Raw genomic sequence first — 22,340 nt, forward strand, 5'->3', positions numbered from 1 at the left:
GTCTTTTTTTAAAAAAAAAAAAAAAAAAAAAGGAGGGGATTTGCTTGTATGCTTTTGTCTTTATCTTTGGTTATTTTTTCATGTTACCTTGCCATTAATAGTAGTGATAACAGGGCTGGGTGCAGTGGCTCATGCTTATAATCCCAGCACTTTGGAAGGCCGAGGTGGGCGGATCACCTGAGGTCAAGAGTTGGAGACCAACCTGGCCAACATGGTGAAACCCCGTCTCAACAAAATATATAAAAATTAGCCAGACATGGTGGCGTGTGTTTGTAATCCCACCTACTTGGGAGGCTGAGGCAGAAGAATTGCTTGAACCTGGGAAGCAGAGGTTACAGTGGGCCAAGATTGTGCCACTGTACTCTAGCCTGGGCGGCAGAGTGAGACCTGTGTCAGGAAAAAAAAAAAAAAAAAAAAGAATAGTGATAACAGGCCAGGCGCATAGACTTTTGCCTATAATCCCAACACTTTGGGAGGCTGAGAAGGGGAAATCGCTTAAGGCCGGGAGTTCGAGGCCAGCCTAGGCAACATAGCAAGACCCCATCTCTATTAAAACAAACAAACAAAATGTTAAATAAAGGAAGTAGAGGAGTATGTGCTAACTAGGCTGGCATGTGTCTTTGTTGGTGACGTGGAGCCTCTGTCCTCCCCTCACAGACTGCATACGAGGACTGGTTCATCACTCTCTACAACGTGCTATACTCCAGCCTGCCCGTGCTCCTCATGGGACTGCTCGACCAGGTAGGAGCCTCGCACGAGCAGGGACACTTCAGGACAGATGAGCACGCGTTAGAGAAGTCCCAAGCAAATGTTTCAATGCATTCTTCTGGTTTACTTCTTTCTGATCAAACCCTATTATAATTCTGTTGTCAGGCATCAAGGGTCAAGGCTATGCTTCTTGTTTTGTAGTAAGGAAAGAGGATTTCTCTGTAGTCCCTGCTACTCAGTAGGCTGATGCAGGAGTATGATTTGAGCCCAGGTGTTCAAGTCTAGCCTGGGCAACAAAGTGAGACCCCATCTCTAAGGCAAAAAAAAAAAAAAAAAAAAAAAAAAAAAGACAGAAAGAGAGAAAAGAGGATTTCTGTGACTGGGGTTGAATTCATTGGCACATATATTTGTTATGTTCCTTTTAGACAGTAAGACCTTACTATGAAGATACCTGAAGGCATGGTGGATCATACCTGTAATCCCAGCACTTTAGGAGGCTGAGGCAGGCAAATTGCTTGAGGTTAGGAGTTTGAGACCAGTCCTGGCAACATAGGGAGACCCCATCTCTACAGAAAAACTTAAAAATTAGTAGGCATGGTAGTGCATACCTGTGAAGTCCCAGCTACTTGGGAAGATGAGGTGGGAGGATCACTTGAGCCTGGAAGGTTGAAGCTGCAGTGAGTTATGTTTGTGCCACTGCGCTCCAGGCTGGGCAACAAACTGTCTCAAAAAAAAAAAAAAGAAAGAAAGGAAGAAAGGAAGAAAGGAAGAAAGGAAGGAAGAAAGGAAGAAAGGAAGAAAGGAAGGAAGAAAGGAAGAAAGGAAGAAAGGAAGAAAGGAAGGAAGAAAGGAAGAAAGGAAGAAAGAAAAGGAAAAAAGAAAAGAAAAAAAAGCACCTAAGAGTCCAATATGTCTCTACAATAATAATTTACTCATTTTAAAGTAAGTTTAAATCCTTTCCAAAATTTATGTAGCCAGTGTATATTTTTATCTAATACCAATTCTTAAAAAGAAGTACTATAAAGACTAAAAAATAATAATTTATAATTAACTCATCAACTTGCATGAGAAAATTTTTCCCCAAAGGATTTGCAACAATATATATTCACTCAGGAGGTAAAAATAGCCTCAGGAGGTAAAAATTCACTCAGGAAAAAAAATATTTTTTGACATTACTAATTTGTTTTCTTTTCATAAGTAGCAAAGTAATAAACTTATACCTAGCCCATCTCTAAATTAAATATTAAGTAATGGTGGTCGAAACAATGAGGTGGAGCTCTGCACACCACAAATATTGCAGGATTGATCGATTATCTTGTTTAGTTTGTGCCTTCCTAAAATTTAACAGCAGGCTGCAACTTTTTGTGAGATATTCATTATAATGTATCTCTGACTGCTTTGACCTGATGAATCAAATATCATCATTTTGTTTTCTCCTTAAGGATGTGAGTGACAAACTGAGCCTCCGATTCCCTGGGTTATACATAGTGGGACAAAGAGACTTACTATTCAACTATAAGAGATTCTTCGTAAGCTTGTTGCATGGGGTCCTAACATCGATGATCCTCTTCTTCATACCTCTTGGAGCTTATCTGCAAACCGTAGGGCAGGATGGAGAGGCACCTTCTGACTACCAGTCTTTTGCTGTCACCATTGCCTCTGCTCTTGTAATAACAGTCAATTTCCAGGTACGTGGCTTGCATTGGCCGTATTCAGTGTCTATTGGTACCTATCTATATTTCTGTATATAGGGTGGCGTGCACATCCAACTGACTCCCACTGCACCTGTGCCACTTACAAAATATAAATGCTATTTTCATCTCTTATACCAAGCACATTTTCTATTTCTTGCCTGAGTCAAGGATGGTTTAGTTTCTGGTCCAGTATTCAAGTCACATCATGCCTAATGTGCTGAATTCTGTTTTCAGGATTGTTAGAGCCTTTATTTCTTGCTAACTCCCCAAAATGAATGCTGTTTTTCTCTGGTTTCTCAACAGATTGGCTTGGATACTTCTTATTGGACTTTTGTGAATGCTTTTTCAATTTTTGGAAGCATTGCACTTTATTTTGGCATCATGTTTGACTTTCATAGTGCTGGAATACATGTTCTCTTTCCATCTATGTTTCAATTTACAGGTTGGTATTTTCAAAATTCCAAAAATAAATGTACAGACAAATGTCAGTAGTTTAGATTTTGACATAACTTCTGGTAAGTAATAAAATATACAAGGTGGAATGGCCAGGCGCAGTGGCTCACACCTATAATCCCAGCACTTTGGGAGGCCGAGTCAGGTGGATTGCTTGAGCCCAGCAGTTCAAGACCAGCCTGGACAACATGGCAAAACCCTATCTCTACAAAAAATACAAAAAAAATTAGCCATGCATGGTGGCACATGCCTGTAGTTCTAGCTACTGGAGAGGCTGAAATGGGAGGATTGCTTGACCTGGACGTTGCAGCTACAGTGAGCGGTGATCGCACTGCTGTACTCCAGCCCAGCTGACAGAGCGGGACCCTGTCTCAAAAAGAAAAAAACAAAGCAAAACAAAACAAATATATACAAAGTATTAAGTATTGCTAGTGAAAAATTAATGTTCTGTCTGGAAATTAAGTGGTGATGGTGCGTTAAAAGTGCGTAACGTGATGGGAGGAAAACAAATTAAAATAGCTTTACAATAGCGCTGTACATGGTTGAATTAGATAACTTAAGATTTAAAAGGCTAAATAAAAGCCTATTCTTTCTTTCTCATAAAACCTAATATTGGGGCGACATGTGGTGGCTCATGCCTATAATCCCAGCACTTTGGGAGGCCAACACAGCAGGATCTCTTGAATCCAGGAGTTCAAGACAAGCCTAAGCAACATAAGGAGAACTTGTTTCTACCCCCCCCAAAAAAAAAATTGAAAAAAAATTAATGGGCATGGTGGTACACACTACACACTGGTGATTCCAGCTCCTCAGGAGGCTGAGGTGGGAAGGATTGCTTGAGCCTGGGAGATCGAGGCTACAGTGAGCCATGATTATGCCACCCCAGCCTGGGTGACAGAGTGAGACCCTTTCTTAAAAAAAAAATCCCCAAAACCTAGTATTGGTAGGTTTTTGGAAAAGTGAGTATACAAGTATTGCTGGTAACACTGAAATATATTTTAAGTTTTTCAAACATCTGAAAATGCATAAGGGATTATAAAACTTTTTACACATTTTGGCCAGGTATTTCTACTTGGGGAAAGTATCCTAAGATAATAAAACACACGAAGTTTTGGCAAAGCTAATTTGTACAGATGGCTCCACCATAACATTTCTAATTGTAAACAAGAGGAAAAAATGGAAATAACCCAAGACCTAAGAATATTATTAAATTAGCTAATCATACCATGAAATACCAGTATGATGAAATTCTAGAATTCAAAAGTAGTCAACATTATTAGAAATATGTGCGCAGGCCAGGCACAGTGGCTCACCCCTATAGTCCCAGCAGTTTGGGAGGCTGAGACAGGAAGATCACTTGAGCCTAGGTGTTCAAGACCAGCCTGGCAACATAGCGAGACCCTGTCTCTTAAAAAAAATAATAATAAAGTAATAAAAAAGAGACAAATAAGAAATATGTGTGCAGAGCAATAAGTAAATTGATAGAAAACAAAATAGTTACGTGACCAATGATTACAATTGCATAAAATATACAACAAAATGACAAATGCTAGAATGAATTTGAAGTGATAAAAATATCATAAATATTATAAATATAAAATATTAATAAAAATTAATTATGAACTGGAATTCATGAGCTTCTTATTTTGAATAGAGAGCTTGGACTCACAATGAAAAACAATCCCCATAAACTAGTTTCCCTGGCCGGGCGCGGTGGCTCATGCCTGTAAACCCAGCACTTTGGGAGGCTAAAGTGGGCAGATCACGAAGTCAGGAGATTGAGACCATCCTGGCTAATATGGTGAAACCCCATCTCTACTAATAAATAGAAAAAATTAGCCAGGTGTGTTGGTGGGCACCTATAGTCCCAGCTACTCGAGAGGCTGAGGCAGGAGAATGGCGTGAACCCAGGAGGTGGAGCTTGCAGTGAGCCGAGACCGTGCCACTGCACTCCAGCCTGAGCGACAGAGTGAGACTCAGTCTCAAAAAAAAAAAAAAAAACTAGTTTCCCTGTAAAAGATTTAGATTTTTATGACCAGTTGTTGGGTTGTAAAAGTCCGTTGCTGTGGTAACCCTTTCCTTCTTGGGATTCAGCTCAGCTTTTTGTGATTTCCTTTACTAACTCTGTGTTTTAAAATACTAGTAACCCAGTTACTTAGCATATTCCCATAGGGAGTTTTTTAATCCCATACACACTTAGCAGGGTAAAAACCACATTTAAAATAAATAAAGACCATTGTTTTTTTTTTTTTTTTTTTCTGGAGACGGAGTCTCGCTCTGTCGCCCAGGCTGGAGTGCAGTGGCCGGATCTCAGCTCACTGCAAGCTCCGCCTCCCGGGTCTACGCCATTCTCCTGCCTCAGCCTCCCGAGTAGCTGGGACTACAGGCACCCACCACCTCGCCCGGCTAGTTTTTTGTATTTTTTAGTAGAGACGGGGTTTCACTGTGTTAGCCAGGATGGTCTCGATCTCCTGACCTCGTGATCCGCCCGTCTCGGCCTCCCAAAGTGCTGGGATTACAGGCTTGAGCCACCGCGCCCGGCTAAGACCATTGTTTTTACAAACTGAGAGTGTAAGTACAGAAAACATGATGAGAAACATGGCTCTAAAAGATGGTCATTTGATTTTGAAAATTGGGTCATGTCTGTGATTATGTGATTGTATTATTGAATTGAGTTATTACTTCATCTGACATAAAAATTCAGAAAACAAATTGCAGTGGAAAAGCACGGCTCCAGTCAGGCAGAAGGAGGTTTTAATTCAGGCATTGCCATGGTTGGTTTTGTTAGCTTGGGCAAACTTTTTAACTTCTCCATAACACAATTTACTTATGTGACACAGGGATAATACCCATCTCTCAGATCTGATTCAATGACATGATCTGTATAAAACACCAGGTACTGGCAGTACTAGCATTTTTTTTTTTTTTTTTTTTTTGAGATGGAGTCTCGCTTTGTCACCCAGGCTGGAGTACAGTGGCACAATCTTGGCTCACTACAACCTCCACCTCCTGGTTTCAAGCCTCCGGAGTAGATGGGACTACAGGCACCTGCCTTCATCCTGGCTAATTTTTGTATTTTTGTAGAGACAGGGTTTCACCATGTTGACCAGGCTGGTCTTGAACTCCTGACCTCAGGTGATCTGCCCACCTCGGCCTCCCAAAGTGCTGGGATTACAGGCGTGAGCTACCACGCCCAGCCTGGTAATGCTATAGCTTTTATTATTTGGAGTTTCAAACCAGAACTAAAATTGAAAAGCGCTTTTTTTTTTTTTTTTTTTTTTGAGATGGAGCCCAGGCTGGAGTGCAGTGGCACGATCTTGGCTCACTGCAATCTCCACCTCCCAGGTTCAAGTGATTCTCATGCCTCAGCCTCCCAAATAGCTGGGATTACAGGCATGCATCACCACGCCCGGCTAATTTTGTATTTTTAGTAGAGACGGTTTCACCATGGTGGCCAGGCTGGTCTCGAACTTCCCACCTCAGGTGATCCACCCACCTCGGCCTCCCAAAGTACTGGGATTACAGGTGTGAGCCACCACGCCCGGCTGAAAAGTGCTTTTTTAAATCCTTAAATTCAGAAGGCCAGGTGCCGTGGCTTATGCCTGTAATCCCAGCACTTTGGGAGGCCAATGTGGGCGAATCACTTGAGTTCAGGAGTTTGAGACCAGCCTGGGCAACATGGTGAAACCCCATCTCCACAAAAAATACAACAGTTAGCCAAGTGTGGTGGTGCACACCTATAGTCCCAGCTATTTAGGACACTGAGGTAGGAGGTCACTTGAGCCCAGCAAGTTGAGGCTGCAGTGAGCCATGATAACACCACTGTACTCCAGCCTGGGTAACAGAGTGAGACCCTATCTCAGAAAAAAAGTCAGAAGTCTTGATCACCTAACTTTGCATTTTTAATCAATGCAATGTCAACAAATGTGCTTTTTTTCCTTATTTGCTCACTTATGTACATTTGCCTTGTTTCAAATAATTTACCTTCCCAATTTTGCTTTGCTTAGTCTGATTTTAAAATGTCTTTTCTTTGAGTCATAATGGATATTTTGGGGAGTCCAATCTGGTGGTAAAACTTTACCATAAATGATCTATTTATAGATTATGAAATATTAACTTTTTTTTTTTTTTTTTGAGACAGAGTTTTGCTTTTGCTTTGTCACCCAGGCTGGAGTGCAGTGGCATGATCTCGGCTCACTGCAACCTCCGCCTTCCAGGTTCAAGCAATTCTCCTGCCTCCTGAGTAGCTGGGACTACAGGTGAATGCCACCACACCCAGCTGATTTTTTGTATTTTAGTAGAGACGGGGTTTCACCATGTTGCCCAGGCTGGTCTCGAACTCCTGAGCTCTGGCAATCCACCCACCTTGGCCTCCCAAAGTGCTAGGATTACAGGCATGAGCCACCGCACCTCGTGAAATATTAACTATGTTCTTAGGAAAAAGGGACCACAGTGATTCATTTGCCATGTTCTTTACAGGCACAGCTTCAAACGCTCTGAGACAGCCATACATTTGGTTAACTATAATCCTGACCGTTGCCGTGTGCTTACTGCCCGTCGTTGCCATCAGATTCCTGTCAATGACCATTTGGCCATCAGAAAGTGATAAGGTATATCGAATATAGTCCTCTCCCAAATCTGTCCCTCACAGAAACCAAAGCGTTTCCCAACAGCACCTTTCCTGCAAAATTCTAAGCTCATGGGAAGTTTTGTAAGAATGATTTTTCATGATTGTTTCTCTTTCTTTAACTCTATCTCACAAATAAGTCTTTTGGAATTGGGAATTTAGTGTACTTTCTTTTTAATACAAAGATTACCAAACATAAACAAAAAAGGGAGAATAGAATAATGAGCCCCGTATATCTATCCCCTCAGTTTAACAATTACTGTGTTAACATTTTGTCATACAAATCAGATTGGGTTTTTTTCTTTATTTAAATAAAAATGTACCTTCTGTAGCAGGACCCTTTGAGCTACAAGGAACCGAAATCTGTGACTCAAAATATCTCTACAGTAGTGCGTCATCATTAATCATTAGCAGACTTCAGGCCCAGCGGATTGAGCAACTTAATGTCAAAAAAGGATTGGGCAGGTTCTTGCCATCTCTCCTCCCAGAAACCCTCATTATTAGCTTCATATGGATGCTGGAAGATGGCCAGAGCAGTTCTGGGCATCACATCCTGACATATCAGTGTCGGGGAGAGATAAGATACTATTCTGTAGCTCCTTAGGGGCCATGGAACTTCTCACCCAAGGGCCCCAGTACAGTGCCTTCAGGTCTCATGTGCCAAAATTAGGTCACTTGCCCATTCTGGACTAGTTTAGTAAAGGAAATCAACCTGCCCACCGCCCATGAGAAATGTGGCTGTGGGGGGTTGGGGGGGTGATATGAACACAATCAATTTCCATTAGAAAGAAGGAGAGAGCAGAGGCTAGTGAGGCAACCTTCAGTATCCCTCGGGTCTCCCTTTTGCAGTTCCAACAGTACACAGTAACAACCCGGAAAGGCCCTACTGAGTTTTCTCTTTGGCTGTACCCATCTGGTCTGAACTAGAAAAGGGCACTAGCTTCCGGGGAGTGGGAATCTCGGCTTTGCATTTTCTAGCTGTGTGACCTTGGCAAAGTTAGATAACCTTCCCTCAGCTTCTATATATATCTCCAGGTAGGTAGGTAGAACGATCGATCAATCTATGTATAACTATAGAGAGATGGATATAGATCTATATCATCATATCTATATGTCAATATAGCTCTCTATAGATAAACAGATATAGCCAAGCATTGTGACTCACACCTGTAATCCCAGTACTTTGGGAGGCCGAGGCAGGTAGATCACTTGAGGTCAGGAGTTCAGGAGGACAGGACCAGCCTGGCCAACATGGTAAAAATACATACTAAATATACAACATAATAAAAATACAAAAATTAGGTGTAGCAGCGCGTGTAACCTCAGCTACTCAGGAGGCTGAGGCAGGAGGATCGCTTGAACCTGGGAGGCAGAGGTTGCAGTGAGCCAAGATCGCACCATTGCACTACAGCCTGGGTGACAGAGCGAGACTCCATCTCAAAAAAAAAAAAAAAAAGATATAGACACACACATACACACACACACTATAAAGTGGGGACAGAGCTGCCTGCATCAAAATGGGGCAGGCGTCTGGCCAGCCCTCCTCCCTGGAGTGGACCTTATCTTCATCCCTCCCCATCTCTCCCTCTTGCAGATCCAGAAGCATCGCAAGCGGTTGAAGGCGGAGGAGCAGTGGCAGCGGCGGCAGCAGGTGTTCCGCCGGGGCGTGTCATCGCGGCGCTCGGCCTACGCCTTCTCGCACCAGCGGGGCTATGCGGACCTCATCTCCTCCGGGCGCAGCATCCGCAAGAAGCGCTCGCCGCTTGATGCCATCGTGGCCGATGGCACCGCGGAGTACAGGCGCACCGGGGACAGCTGATCCCTCACCCCCAGGCCGGGACGCGGCCACAGAGCACGTCTATTTTTTTATGAAAGATTCTCAGGACTTCGTGTGTGTGTGTGTGTGTGTGTGTGAATTGCATTCGTCACAAAGATATTGAAGACAATAAATAACCTTTATAACTCCTTGGGTTGAACTATTGAACAATAGCAGAGCCAAGAAATAGGACTTTTAAAAGTCCTATTATTCGGCTGGGCGTGGTGGCTCATGTCTGTAATCCCAGCACTTTGGGAGGCTGAGGAGGGGAGATTACCTGAGGCCCGGAGTTCGAGACCAGTTCAGCCAACATGGTGAAACCCTGTCTCTACCATAAATTAAAAATGAGCCGGGCTTGGTGGTGGGCACCTGTAATCCCACCTGTTTGAGAGGCTGAAGCAGGAGAATCGCTTGAACCTGGGAGATGGAGGTTACAGTGAGCCAAGACTGTGCCACTGCACTCTAGCCTGGGTAACAGAGCAAGACTATGTCTTAAGAAAAATTTAAAAATAGGCCGGGCACGGTGGCTCATGCCTGTCATCCTAGCACTTTGGGAGGCCAAGGCGGGTGGATCACTTGAGGTCAGGAGTTCCAGACCAGCCTGGCCAACACAGTGAAACGCCGTCTCTACTAAAAATATAAAAATTAGCTGGAAATTGCTTTACCTGGGAGGTGGAGGTTCCAGTGAGCCGAGATCGTGGCACTGCACTCCAGCCTGGGCAAGAGAGTGAGACTCCATCTCCAAAAAAAATTTTTTTAATAATAATAAAAGTCCTATTATTCAACTGATTATGTACACTATGGTTGAAAGGGAACGTTCTAATCCGGTCTCAATCCAGGGCAATAGAATTACAAAGCATGTTGTATTTCAGTTCAAATGGTATTGTATTATAAAATTAGTTACATTTTCCTTTCTGTGATCTTCAGCATAATTTCCCAGAGGCTCCTGTTTACCCTCCCTAGGCCACCTTAACATATTTTTAAATTTATAATAGTAACGACAAATGACATCAGTGTTCATCATCTGAAAGCTAAGTGGTTCAATCACTTTTTCAAAGTTGATAGTAGATTGCATGGTTTCATGTTCTCCTCATATTGGTTTAATAATTCTATTTAATCAAGGAAAATAACTTCAGATTCCATAAAGTTTCAGTTTATTTTTGGTTTACTACTGGGTGAGACAGCACATTACATACTTTTACTATCAAATATTATTTTAGCAGCTTCCCATAATACCAAATGATTTAATTCCCTACTCTCATTTTTTAAAGCATCTAAATATTTCTGGGCTTAAAAAAAGGGTTTTTAAAAACTGAGGATATCAGTAATAAATTGCAGAATATTTTGTAAAGCTTTCTTTTGGAAAGCAAACTTTTGTGCCTGCCTGTATGTAAAGTATTTTATAAGGGACTTGAACAGAGACCTCACTCTTTTTCACTTGTCTTATGTCTTGAGAGAAAAGGCTATTGGCAGCCACATTCCTAAGACTGGGGAATGGTGTGTCCTTTTAAATTTGAAGATAACTTTAGGTAATTATGGAAACTCCTCAAAGAGGTAAAAGTAATTTTTTTCCAGACATTTTTCTCATTCTGTGTCTTTCACACACAGTTCAATAGTTCAATATTTCTGTTTTTTACCATCGGGCTGTGAATGTTCACAATATCAGTCCCGTTGAATTCCTATGAGGTAATCACAATGTGTATATAGTTCATTTTCTAGGTTTGATAAAAGAATGTATGGCTTTTTATTCTGTGGAAGTAAAATGCTGAACGTTTACAACTTTTCCTTGTAAATAAAAAATTGTAAGTTTTTTTTTTTTTTTACAGAAAAGTTAGCTTGTATAATTCTGTTAGTTTCAGATTTCTCTCCTGTTTTCGCAAATTGTGGGAAAGATTGACAATGCAAATGTGTCAAAGACATACTGTTGGGTGCAATACTAACAATTTTAAAATGCAAATTTCTTTGGATAAATTATTTCTATATTCTGTAAATCTGAGATTTAATGTATATTTTGTTAAAAAAATGATTTAGTAAAAGCTTTGAAAAGTATAATCTTCTAAAGTATTTAAATTGGCTTTTGTTGTTGTTGTTATTTTTAAGAATAGGGTATGTGACAGAAGAATCTAGTCCCACAAGGTTTCTAGAGGAATGCAGGGGTCCTTTAGTGGTGAGAAAGTCAGGGACAGGGAAACTAAGTGTTAGGGAAGAAGTGATGGAGAAAAGGTGATCAGGACCAGGCACTGTGGCTCACGCCTATAATCTCAGTACTTTGGAAGGCTGAGGCAGGAGAATCACTTGAGGCCAGGAGTTTGAGACCAGCCTGGGCAACATAGCAAGACTCCGTCTTTAAAAAAAAAAAAAAAAAAAAAAAAAAAAAAAACTGGGTGTAGTGGCATGTGCCTGTAGTCCCTGTTGCTTGGGCGGCTGAGGTGGGAGGATAACTTGAGCCCAGGAGTTTGAGGCTGCAGTGAGCTTTGCTCATGCCACTGTACTGAAGCCTGGGTGACAGAGCAAGACTCTGTCTCTAAAAGAATTAAAAAGTTGGTCAGACTTTAGAGACAGAGGGGTAAAGATTTAGAGTTAGGGAGGTCAGCCGGGCATGGTGGCTCATGCCTATAATCCCAGCACTTTAGGAGGCTGAAGTGGGTGGGTCACTTGAGGCCAGGAGTTCGAGACCAGTCTGGCCAACATGGCAAAACTCTGGCTCTACTAAAAATACAAAAACTTAGCCGGGTGAGGTGGTGCACATCTGTAGTCCCAGCTACTCTGGTGGCTGAGGCAGGAGAATTGCTGGAACCCAGGAAGCGGAGGTTGCAGTGAGCCATGATTGTGCCACTGTTCTCCAGCCTGGGCAATGGAGTGAGACTCTCTCAAAAAAAAAAAAAAAAAAAAAAAGGATTAACTCTGGGTTTTTCCAACTGACTTCAACTCTTTAGCCAGAATGAAAGGAAAGGTAACCCTCAACCAAAAGTAAGGGCTGGGACTGGGCATGGTGGCTCACGCATGTAATCCCAGCACTTTGGAAGGCCAAGGTGGGTAGGTCACCTGAGGTTAGGAATTCGAGACCAGCACGGCCAACATGGCGAAACCCCATCTCTTCTAAGAATAAAAAAATCAGCCAGGCATGGCGGTGCATGCCTGTAATCCCAGCTACTTGGGAAGCTGAGGCAGAAGAATCACTTGAACCTGGGAGATGAAGGTTGCAGTGGGCTGAGATTGTGACACTGCACTCTAGCCTGGGTGACAAAGCAAGACTCTATCTCAAAAAACAAAACAAAAAAAGTAAGGGCTGGGAAGTGAGCAGAGAGTCCTAGAAATACATGATGAATCGTTGGCAGAAAAATGAGCAAAGAGGAGTGAGTAAGGAAGTGGATGGGAGACCTGGGGTTTGAGGCTGCGGGAGTCTGACCAGGCTGTGGGACAGACAGCTCTTGGATGCAAGGGAAGCCGTGACCCCACTAAGAAGGTTCTCTCTGCGTCAGAGATGGGAGACTCTTTGGGAGGCATAATTAGCAGCAGGTGATAGAAAAATATCAGTCTTGAGGTGCTTGGGGTTGGAGGAGATGGGCAAATTACTAGCCTCTGCAATATAAATGGCAGGAAAATCAAGTAAACCTGGGAGATCATCCCTAAAAAAATAAAAGTCACTTTTTCCTGCAATATACTTCTGTATTTAAGTTGTTTGACGGATAAATGTTTTCAATCAAAGAGCACCACCTAAAGGTTCTTACTCATGTTCAGCACCAGAAACTGCTCAGTAACAACATCTGATGGGAATAAAATGATTCTTGAGAGACTTCAATGGGATAGCAAAATGTACCCTAATGGAATCGAAATATATTTTAACAATTGCTGCCTTCATGTGATGTGAATGAAACTTAGGAAAACCGTCAGCTCCTAAGAGTCCTGCTAGAAAGTTAGGGCTGCACTATAACTTCTGGGGCATTTATAAAAATGAAAAGGCCTGTCAAAACACTGAAAACAATACAACGTAGATCTCAGGACAAAGTGGAGGTTGGGGCCCTTAAAAATAACCACTGTAATGCAATCATTTTCTTTCTGCTAAAAAATACAGTAAAGGCCGGGCGCGGTGGTTCACGCCTGTAATCCCAGCACTTTGGGAGGCCCGGGCGGGCGGATCACCTGAGGCCAGGAGTTCGAGACCAGCCTGACCAACATGGAGAAACCCATCTCTACTAAAAATAAAAATTAGCAGGGCATGGTGGTGCACGCCTGTAATCCCAGCTACTTGGGAGGCTGAGGCACGAGAATCACTTGAACCCAGGAGGCAGAGTTTGAAGTGAGCCGAGATCACGCCATTGTACTCCAGGCTGGGCAACAAGAGTGACACTCCATCTCAGAGAAAAAAACAAACAAAAAGAAACAGCAAAAATGATTTTCTTGATTAGATATTTCTCCAAAGAAGAGATATAGCCGGGCACAGTGGGTAGCTCACGCCTGTAATCCCAACACTTTGGGAGGCCAAGGCAGATCACCTGAGGTCCAGGGTTTGAGACCAGCCTGACCAATATGATGTAACACTGTCTCTACTAAAAATACAAAAATTAGCTGGGAATGGTGGCGTGTGCCTGTAATCCCAGCTACTCGGGAGGCTGAGACAGGAGAATTGCTTGAACCTGGAAGGTGGAGGCTGCAGTGAGCCGAGATCAAGCCACTGCACTCCAGCCTAGAAAACAAGAGAGAAACTCCACCTCAAAAAAAAAAAAAAAAAAAAAAGAGATATAAATGGTCAATAAGCATATGAAAATATGCTCAACATCATTAGTCATCAGGGAAAGTCATCAAAATTGAGGCTGGGTGCGGTGGCTTATGCCTGTAATCCCAGCACTATGGGAGGCTGAGGTAGGCGGATCACCTGAGGCCAGGAGTTGGAGACCAGCCTGGCCAACATGGCGAAATCCCATCTCTACTAAAAATACAAAAATGAGCCAGGGGTGGTGGCATGTACCTGTAATCCCAGCTACCTGGGAGGCTGAGGCAGGAGAATCGTTTGAACCCAGGAGGCAGAGGTTGTGGTGAGCCGAGATTGCATCACCGCACTCCAGCCTGGGTGACAAAGTAAGACTCTGTGTCAAAGAAAAAAAAAACAAAAAGAAAAAAAAAACACATCATACTAGAAAGGGTTGATTCTCCCTACAATAATTTAAAAATGGCATATATTCCTCATAAAAATGCCAACAGTTTCCTGTAATAGACAGGCTGATTCAAAAGTTCATATGGAAAAATTAATGTCAGAAAACTGTAAGCAATGAGGTGAGACTACTCCTACCAGATATTACGCCATATTGTAATTTGAAAAACAGTTTCAGTGGTATGGTTCTGATGCATGATGACACAGACATTCCACGGAACAGAATAGAAAATCCAGAAATAGACACAAACACGTGAACATTTACTATATAAAGTGGCATCAAAGGTGGGTGGGGGAAAGATGGGCTTTTAAATAGATGGTGTTGAGACAAGAGGGAAACAAATTAGATATCATGCACTGTAGTAGAATAGACTCCAAATAATAAAGAGATTTAAATGTAAAACAAAAAAAAACTCATAAAAGTACTTGAAGAAAATCACGAGGAAATTCAAATACCGGAGTGGGGAAAGACTTTCTAATTAAGACTAAAAATCTAAAGCCTCAAAGGAAAGGCTAATAATTTCAAATACATCAATATTTTTAAAACCCCCATTATGGCAAAAAAAAAGAAAAAGAAAAAAAGGTATAAGCAAAGACAAATGGCAAAATGGAGAAAAAGTGTGCAAGTCTTAGTTCAGGCTGCTGTGACAAAATACCACAAACTGTATGGTTTATATAAGCAACAGAAATTTTTTCTCACAGTTCTGGCAGAAGCTAGAAGTCTTAGGTCAAGGGATTGACAGATTTGGTGCCTGCTGAGGAAATGCTTTCTGGTTCGCAAATAGTGCCTTCTGACTCTGTCTTTACATGGTGGAAGGGGCCAACAAGCTCCTTCAGGACTATTTTATAAAGACATAATCCCTCCTGATTTAATCACCTCTGAACGTCTCCACCTCCTAATATCACCTTGGAGGTTAGCATTTCAGCATATGAATTTTAAGGGGGCACAAACCTTCAGACCATAGCAGTCAAGGTTGTGAAAAAAAAAAAAAGTCAGAGAAAAAGAAATACAAATGGGGCGGGGTACGGTGGCTCATCCCTGTAATCCCAGCACTTTGGGAGGTCAAGGTGGGCGTATTACTTGAGGCCAGGAGTTCGAGACCAGCCAGGCTAACATGGTGAAAACCCGTCTCCATTAAAAATACAAAAATTAACTGGGTGTGCAACTGTAGTCCCAGCTACTAGGGAGGCTGAGGCAGGAGAATAACTTGAACCTGGGAGGTGGAGGTTGCAGTGAATTGAGATTGCAGCACTGCACTCCAGCTTGGGCAATAGAGCTAGACTCTGTCTCAAAAAAAAAGAAATACAAATGGCTCTTAAACACATGAAACGATCTTTAAACTTACCCGAAATAAAGCAGTGCAAATCAAAATGATTTTGACAAGCCATCTTCACCTATTAATTTGGCAAAAACAAGAAAGTTTGGTAATGCACTATTAAGGCTGTGGCAAAACAAGCCTTCTAATTTATTACTGAAAAGCATATAAATTGAAACTCTAGGAAAGGCAATTTAGCCATAACCATTATTTTTTTTTTGAGACAGAGTTTAGCTCTGTCACCTAGGCTGGAGTGCAGTGGTGCAATCTCAGCTCACTGCAACCTCCGCCTCCCAGGTTCAAGCTATTCTCCTGCCTCAGCCTCCCGAGTAGCTGGGACTACAGGCACGTGCCACCACTCCCAGCTAATTTTTTGTATTTTTTTTTTTAGTAGAGATGGGGTTTCACCATGTTAGCCAGGATGGTCTCGATCTCCTGACCTTGTGATCCGCCCGCCTCAGATTGCCAAAGTGTTGGGATTACAGGTGTGAGCCACCACGCTCAGTCCTTGCCATTAAAATTTTAAGTGTATATTCCCTTTGACTTGGCAATCACACTTCTCAAATTCATCTTGCAGATATATTTGCCCACAACGGAAATGACATGTACAGTGATTGTATAATCAAAATATTGGCAGGCAGTAAGCTAGCAATCCATCAGTTTAACTACAGTTAAATGAAATAAGTTCCATCCCAATAACAGGATACAATGAAACTATAATGGGAGCTAAGGGAGAAGAATAAAAGATCTCCATTCATTGTGGAGTGGGAAGAGTCAGGTACAGAACTGTGTATGTGGCGACAACCTTTCATATAAAAAAGAAAAAAGAGGAGGCGATTAAATTGATGTGTAGAGTCAATGCAATTCCAGTTGAAATCCCATGAGATTTTTTTTTGGTAAAAATTGATAATTTGATTCTAAAATTCATCTGGAAATGCAAAGGACCTAAAATAGCCAAAATAACTCTGCAGAAGAAAAACAAGTTGGAGGAAGAACACGACTTGATTTTGAAAGTTGTTACTGGCATGGGCTGAAGAACCACCTGTTAAGTACTATGCTGACTGCCTGGGGGACAGGATCGTTGGGACCTCAAGCCTCAGAGTCATCCGATTTACCCATGCCACAAAGCTGCACATATACCCTTTAATCTATAATACAAGTCAAAATTTTAAAAATAAAATAAATGTGAAATTAGGGCCAAAAAAGAGGAAACTGTTATAAAGCTACAGCAATCAAAACAGCATAGTATTGGCTTAAAGAGAGCAGGTAGATCAATGGAACCTAATAGAGTCCATAAATAAATCCATACATCAGTGGACAACTGATACTGAACAAGGTTACAAAAGCGATGAGGTGGAGAAAGGATGGCCTTCTCAATAAATGGTGCCGGGACATTTGATATTCACATGCGAAGAAATGAACTCGGATCCCTACCTGGAACCGTACTTTGTCCTCACAAAAGATCTGAACAGACACTTCAACACAGAAGATATAGGTAAGGCAAAAAAGCACATGAGAAGATGCTCAACATCATTAGTCACTAGGGAAATACATAAGAAAACTTTTTGGGGTGATGGATTTGTTCCCTATCCCCAATTGTGGTGATGGTTTCACAGGTATACATATAAGTTAAAACATATCAAATTGCACATTTTAAATGTGTGCACTTTGTCATATATTTTTTTTTCCTTTTGAGATAGGGTCTCACTTTGTTGCCCAGGCTGGAGTGCAGGGGCACCATCTTGGCTCACTGCAACCTCCAACTCCTGGGTTCAAGAGATTCTCCTGCCTCAGCCTCCTGAGTAGCTGGGATTACAGGCATGCATCACCATGCCCAGCTAATTTTTGTATTTTCAGTAGAGACGGGGTTTTACCGTGTTGGCCAGGCTGGTCTTGAACTCCTGATCTCAGGTGATCCGCCTGCCTCAGTCTCCCAAAGTGCTGGTATTACAGGCATGAGCCACAGTGCTCAGGCTGTTGTATATTATTTATGCCTAAAACAAAACAAAACCAGAAAAAAGCTGTTTTAAGGAAAGGAAGGAAGGAATAAAGGAGGTAGATTGAGAGGAATATAGTCATATTTTCAACAAGAATCTCTAGATATAAAAAAGAGACTAGTAGGGCGTGCATGGCGGCTCATGCCTGTAATCCCAGCACTTTGGGAGGCTGAGGTGGGTGGATCACGAGGTCAGGAGTTCGAGACCAGTCTGGCCAACATGGTGAAACCCTGTCTCTACCAAAAATATAAAAATTAGCTGGGTGTGGTGGTGGATGCCTGCAATCCCAGCTACTCGGGAGGCTGAGGCAGAGAATCGCTTGAACCCAGGAGGCGGAGGTTTGCAGTGAGCTCAGATCATACCCCTGCACTCCAGCCTGGGTGACAGAGTGAGACTCCGTCTCAAAAAAAAAAAAAAAAAGAGACTAGTGAAAGTTGTTAAGAGGAGTGAGACCTTTAAATATTGAATTATCTTTTCATAGTTTTAAAATTAAAAATACTGAACCATATGGACACATTTTCTATTTCAAAAATTAAACAATAAAAAATAAAAATGATTTTTAGGCCAGAAGGAGTAATTTGAGTTAATATTTTTCCTGCTTAAGTCACAAAGCCTCCCAAACTGAGACTCACCCAAGCCCACAAGCTTCTCCCTAGAGCAGCAACCGCAGCTCTTCACATTGTCCTCTTGGGGGACTGCCAGTGCCCAGAGATGGGGACTTCCTGTTGCTACAGACAGAGTGGTGTGTTTTGTTAGGCCATTTATATACACACACATATTCTTTGCCCTCAGAAGAGTCTGGGTAACAACTTAAAGTCGTGTCAAAATAGTGGAAAGGACCAGTGGAATTTGAAAGACTGTTTTCAGAGTCAAAGACCAGTATGGATTTACCACCATATTGTCCAATTAATTATCAGCTAAGATGACCTTAGCAATAAGATGCATAGAAAGAAATAACTCTCACAATTTTAAAATTATCAGGAATTTTGCTTCAAAACGTGAATCAAATAGAATGTATTTGTATTAACAAATAATTTGTATTAATCAAATAGTAATGTGTTAATAAATATGAGGAAGGAAAATTTTAATATGGAGAGAAATTTAAACTTCCTGATCTAGGATGGTGGTTAAAAATCCAAGGTGCTGGCCTAGCACGGTGGCTCATGCCTGTAATCCCAGCATTTTGGGAGGCTGAGATGGATGGATCATTTGAGGTCAGGAGTTGGAGACCAGCCTGATCAACATGGTGAAACCCCATCTCTACTAAAAGTACAAAAATATTAGCCAGGCATGGTGGCGCATGCCTGTAGTCCCAGCTACAGGGGAGGCTGAGGCAGGAGAATCGCTTGAACCCAGGAGGCGGAGGTTGCAGTGAGCCAAGGTCACATCACTGCACTCCAGCCTGGGCGACAAAGCAAGACTCCGTTTAAAAAAAAAAAATTCCAAAATCCAAGGTGCTCTGGCCAAGTTTAAAATATAGATTGTCTCACTCCAGATAACCTGTTTATGACTTCCAGTTGGAAAGATGTCAATATTCCTTTGGCCCCTGATGCCGAGACTGTTGCAATTATTCTGGAAGGCTGTTGTAAGCCCTGAAATGTCTCCTTGTTTCTTTTCCATGAGAGGATTAAAGATATTGGATCTGGCTTGTAGAGTGAACGTGCGAGGGTTTTTTGTCTAGCATTTCTCATCAGGAATCAATTCTCCCAGTTGATAAGAATCAACCTTTAGAATAGAGGTTGATTTGCCCACTGGGAGTCATCTTGCAGTTTCATTATAAAATGGTTCTGCTGAGCCAAGCTGCATAATGAATAAACCAATCTATGGAAATGCTATCGGAGGTTTTCTGTTACCATCCATTTGGGGGTTCCCACCTACCTTTGGCTTCCTTATTTAAATTTTGTGTGAAAAACATAAAAACTTTGTGCTCATCGAAGAGTTTAATAAAAACAACACAAAGGACTGTTTCTAAAGGAGCTTTGAAAGTTCTAGAAAATTTACATCAAGATTTTATCACTGCAAACATCTTGAGTAAATAGAAACTCAAAAGGGCTCTTTATATTTACTGAATTTGTCCAAGAATGAGCTATTTTATAGGATTTTGTGGCTTGGGGTGAAAATATTTTTATGACCTAACAGCAAAAAACAAAACAAAACAAAACAAAAACCCAAACCTGATTAACTAAAATATCATCAGCTGAGCTTCTGAGACCCCCAGAGACCCCTTAAGACTCTCAATTCCAGCTGGGCACGGTGGCTAACGCCTGTAATCCCAGCACTTTGGGGGGCCAAGGCAAGTGGATCACTTGAGGTCAGGAGTTCGAGACCAGCCTGGCCAACATGGAAAAACCCCGTCTCTACTAAAAATACAAAAATTAGCCGAGCATGGTGGCAGATACCTGTAATCCCAGCTACTCGGGAGGCTGAGGCAGGAGAATTGCTTGAACCTGGGAGGTGGAGGTTGCAGTGAGCCGAGATCATGCCATTGCACTCCAGCCTGGGGGACAGAGTGAGACTTCGTTTCAAAAAAAAAAAAAAAAAAAAGTCTCAATTTCTATAAACTGATACAAGATCGTTCTTCAAGCTAACCAAGAGGACTTCATTGCTTTTAGAGGACACAATTAATTCTGCTTTGAAAGTTTCCCCACCTCTATAGAGAAAATGTTCTTCTCTATTTGACTCTGTCTTCACCTTTCTTAACAGCTATCCCAAATCCCACATCATACCCAGATCAATTCCGTGAAGCAGCTAGCCTGGGCTAAAGTTAATTGTACCTTTAAAAAGCAATAGGGCTGGGCGCAGTGGCTCACGCCTGTAATCCCAAGACTTTGGGAGGTTAAGGTGCGCGCATCCCTTGAGCCCAGGAGTTCGAGACCAACCTGGGCAACAGGGCAAAACTCCCCAAACCCTGTCTCTACAAAAAAAAAAAAAAAGAAAGAAAGAAAAAATCAGCCAGGTGTGATGGTGTGTGCGTGTAGTCCCAGCTACTTTTGAGGCTGAGGTGGGAGGATCACCCCTGTCTCAAAAGAATTAAAAAAAAAAAAATAGCTGGGCGTGGTGGCTCACACTTGTAATCCCAGCACTTTGGGAGGCCGAGGTGGGTGGATCAGCTGAGGTCAAGTGTTTGAGACCAGCCTGACCAACATGGAGAAACCCCGTCTCCACTAAAAATACAAAATTAGCCAGCATGGTGGTGCATGCCTGTAATCCCAGCTATTCCGGAGGCTGAGGTAGGAGAATCACTTGAACCTGGGAGGCAGAGGTTGCGGTGAGCTGAGATTGCTCCATTGCACTCCAGCCTGGGCAACAAGAGCAAAATTCTGTCTCAAAAAAAAAAAAAAAGAAGAAAAATAAAAATAAGAAGCAGTGGCAAGCCAGAGCATACACAGCCTGGTAAGCCTGTAAGGATGTTGAGGTGAACCCTGAGAGCAAAAGTAAGTCCATGGAAAAGGCTGCTAGATAGAGAATGAAATGACTGTTTATATTTGAAAGTGTTCGCCCTGGCTGGAGTGTGGAGATTAGATTGGAGAGGTGTGGGGGATCCAGAAGATAGGTGGAGAGGCTAGCCAGAGGGAGGATGCGACTTGCATTGCACTAGAGGGAAAGGATGGATGCCAAAGCACAAGAGTATAGGTGTCAAGGGAGGGCTGTCAGACAGCACCCATTTAATAGCTTGAAACAAAAGACTGGTAATTTGCTGAGATCTGGGGCTGTGGGAAGGCCCTACGGTTTATTATCACTTTACAATTGAAACATCTGTGGCTTAGAAAGGTTAAGAAACTTGACCAGGCTCACCAAGCCAGAAAATGAGTTCTGTGATCTATGGAATGCATCTCTCTGGCTTCATTCAGAGCTCTAACTGTACAGGAGTTACCATTGTTCACCCTCCTTAAAGAGTGAGCATCCAGGGGGACTTTAAAATAATTGTAATTTTTTTAGTGAGAGACAAAGTGCTTACAAGGAAGCAGCTTGCAATAACGAAGAAGCCTGGGAATCACTGAAGCAAATCTCAGTGCTTAAACTTAACTACAGGAAAAGGAAAGTTAAGTTTTCGGTTCCTCAAATTAATAGTTTCATCGTAATGATAATTCCCACTTTTAGTTTGCCATTTACAAGCCAATTTTATTTTTTATTGCATCTATCATCTATCTATAATTTATTTATTAATTAGAGACAGGGTTTCTCTCTGTAGCCCCAGGCTGGAGTGCAGTGGTGTGATCACAGTTCACTGCAGCCTCGACATCCCTGGCTCAAGCGATCCTCCCACCTCAGCCTCCTAAGTAGTTAGGACCACAATCCCATGCCAATCAGCCCGGCTAATTTTTGTAATTTTTGTAGAGGGGTGGGGGCGAGGGGAAGCTCACCATGTTGCCCAGGCTGGTCTCGAACTCCTGGCCTCAAGCGACCCTCCACCTCCGCCTCGGCCTCCCAAAGTGCTGGGACTACAGGCGTGAGTCACCGCCCTCGATCTCATGTAAAATATTACTGAGATTTTCCAACTGTTTCATTGATTTGTTAATTAAGTGCACTCGGCTTGGACCCCCTCCCCGATTCCCGGTCTTGGGACAGGGAACGGA

General features: G+C 42.3%; 2 protein-coding genes and 1 long non-coding RNA gene across 8 annotated transcripts in view; 2 read left to right on the top strand and 1 right to left on the bottom strand.

Annotated features, from left to right (window-relative positions):
- The window catches only part of ATP8B1 (ATPase phospholipid transporting 8B1), a 160,898-nt gene extending 149,530 nt beyond the window's left edge, over nucleotides 1–11,368 (top strand). For all 6 annotated transcript variants that reach the window (XM_028838128.2, XM_028838127.2, XM_077974753.1 and 3 more), the window contains 5 exons: nucleotides 658–741; nucleotides 2,151–2,396; nucleotides 2,706–2,844; nucleotides 7,335–7,465; nucleotides 9,077–11,368. In XM_028838128.2, coding sequence (XP_028693961.2) covers nucleotides 658–741; nucleotides 2,151–2,396; nucleotides 2,706–2,844; nucleotides 7,335–7,465; nucleotides 9,077–9,301 — 825 coding nt within the window. In that variant the 3' untranslated portion in view covers nucleotides 9,302–11,368. The remainder of the gene's footprint in view (nucleotides 1–657; nucleotides 742–2,150; nucleotides 2,397–2,705; nucleotides 2,845–7,334; nucleotides 7,466–9,076) is intronic.
- Nucleotides 1–22,340, top strand: part of NARS1 (asparaginyl-tRNA synthetase 1) — a 191,611-nt gene that overhangs the window by 139,338 nt on the left and 29,933 nt on the right. The gene's annotated exons all lie outside the window — the stretch shown is intronic.
- LOC114673825 (uncharacterized) lies at nucleotides 3,087–22,267 on the bottom strand. The gene is made up of 4 exons (XR_013408118.1): nucleotides 22,128–22,267; nucleotides 18,396–18,491; nucleotides 17,641–17,760; nucleotides 3,087–3,221 (listed from the first exon to the last, which is right to left on the bottom strand). It is a non-coding gene; the product is annotated as an uncharacterized LOC114673825 (long non-coding RNA).

The sequence above is a fragment of the Macaca mulatta genome, chromosome 18, assembly GCF_049350105.2.
Source record: "Macaca mulatta isolate MMU2019108-1 chromosome 18, T2T-MMU8v2.0, whole genome shotgun sequence".
Classification (NCBI taxonomy): domain Eukaryota; kingdom Metazoa; phylum Chordata; class Mammalia; order Primates; family Cercopithecidae; genus Macaca; species Macaca mulatta.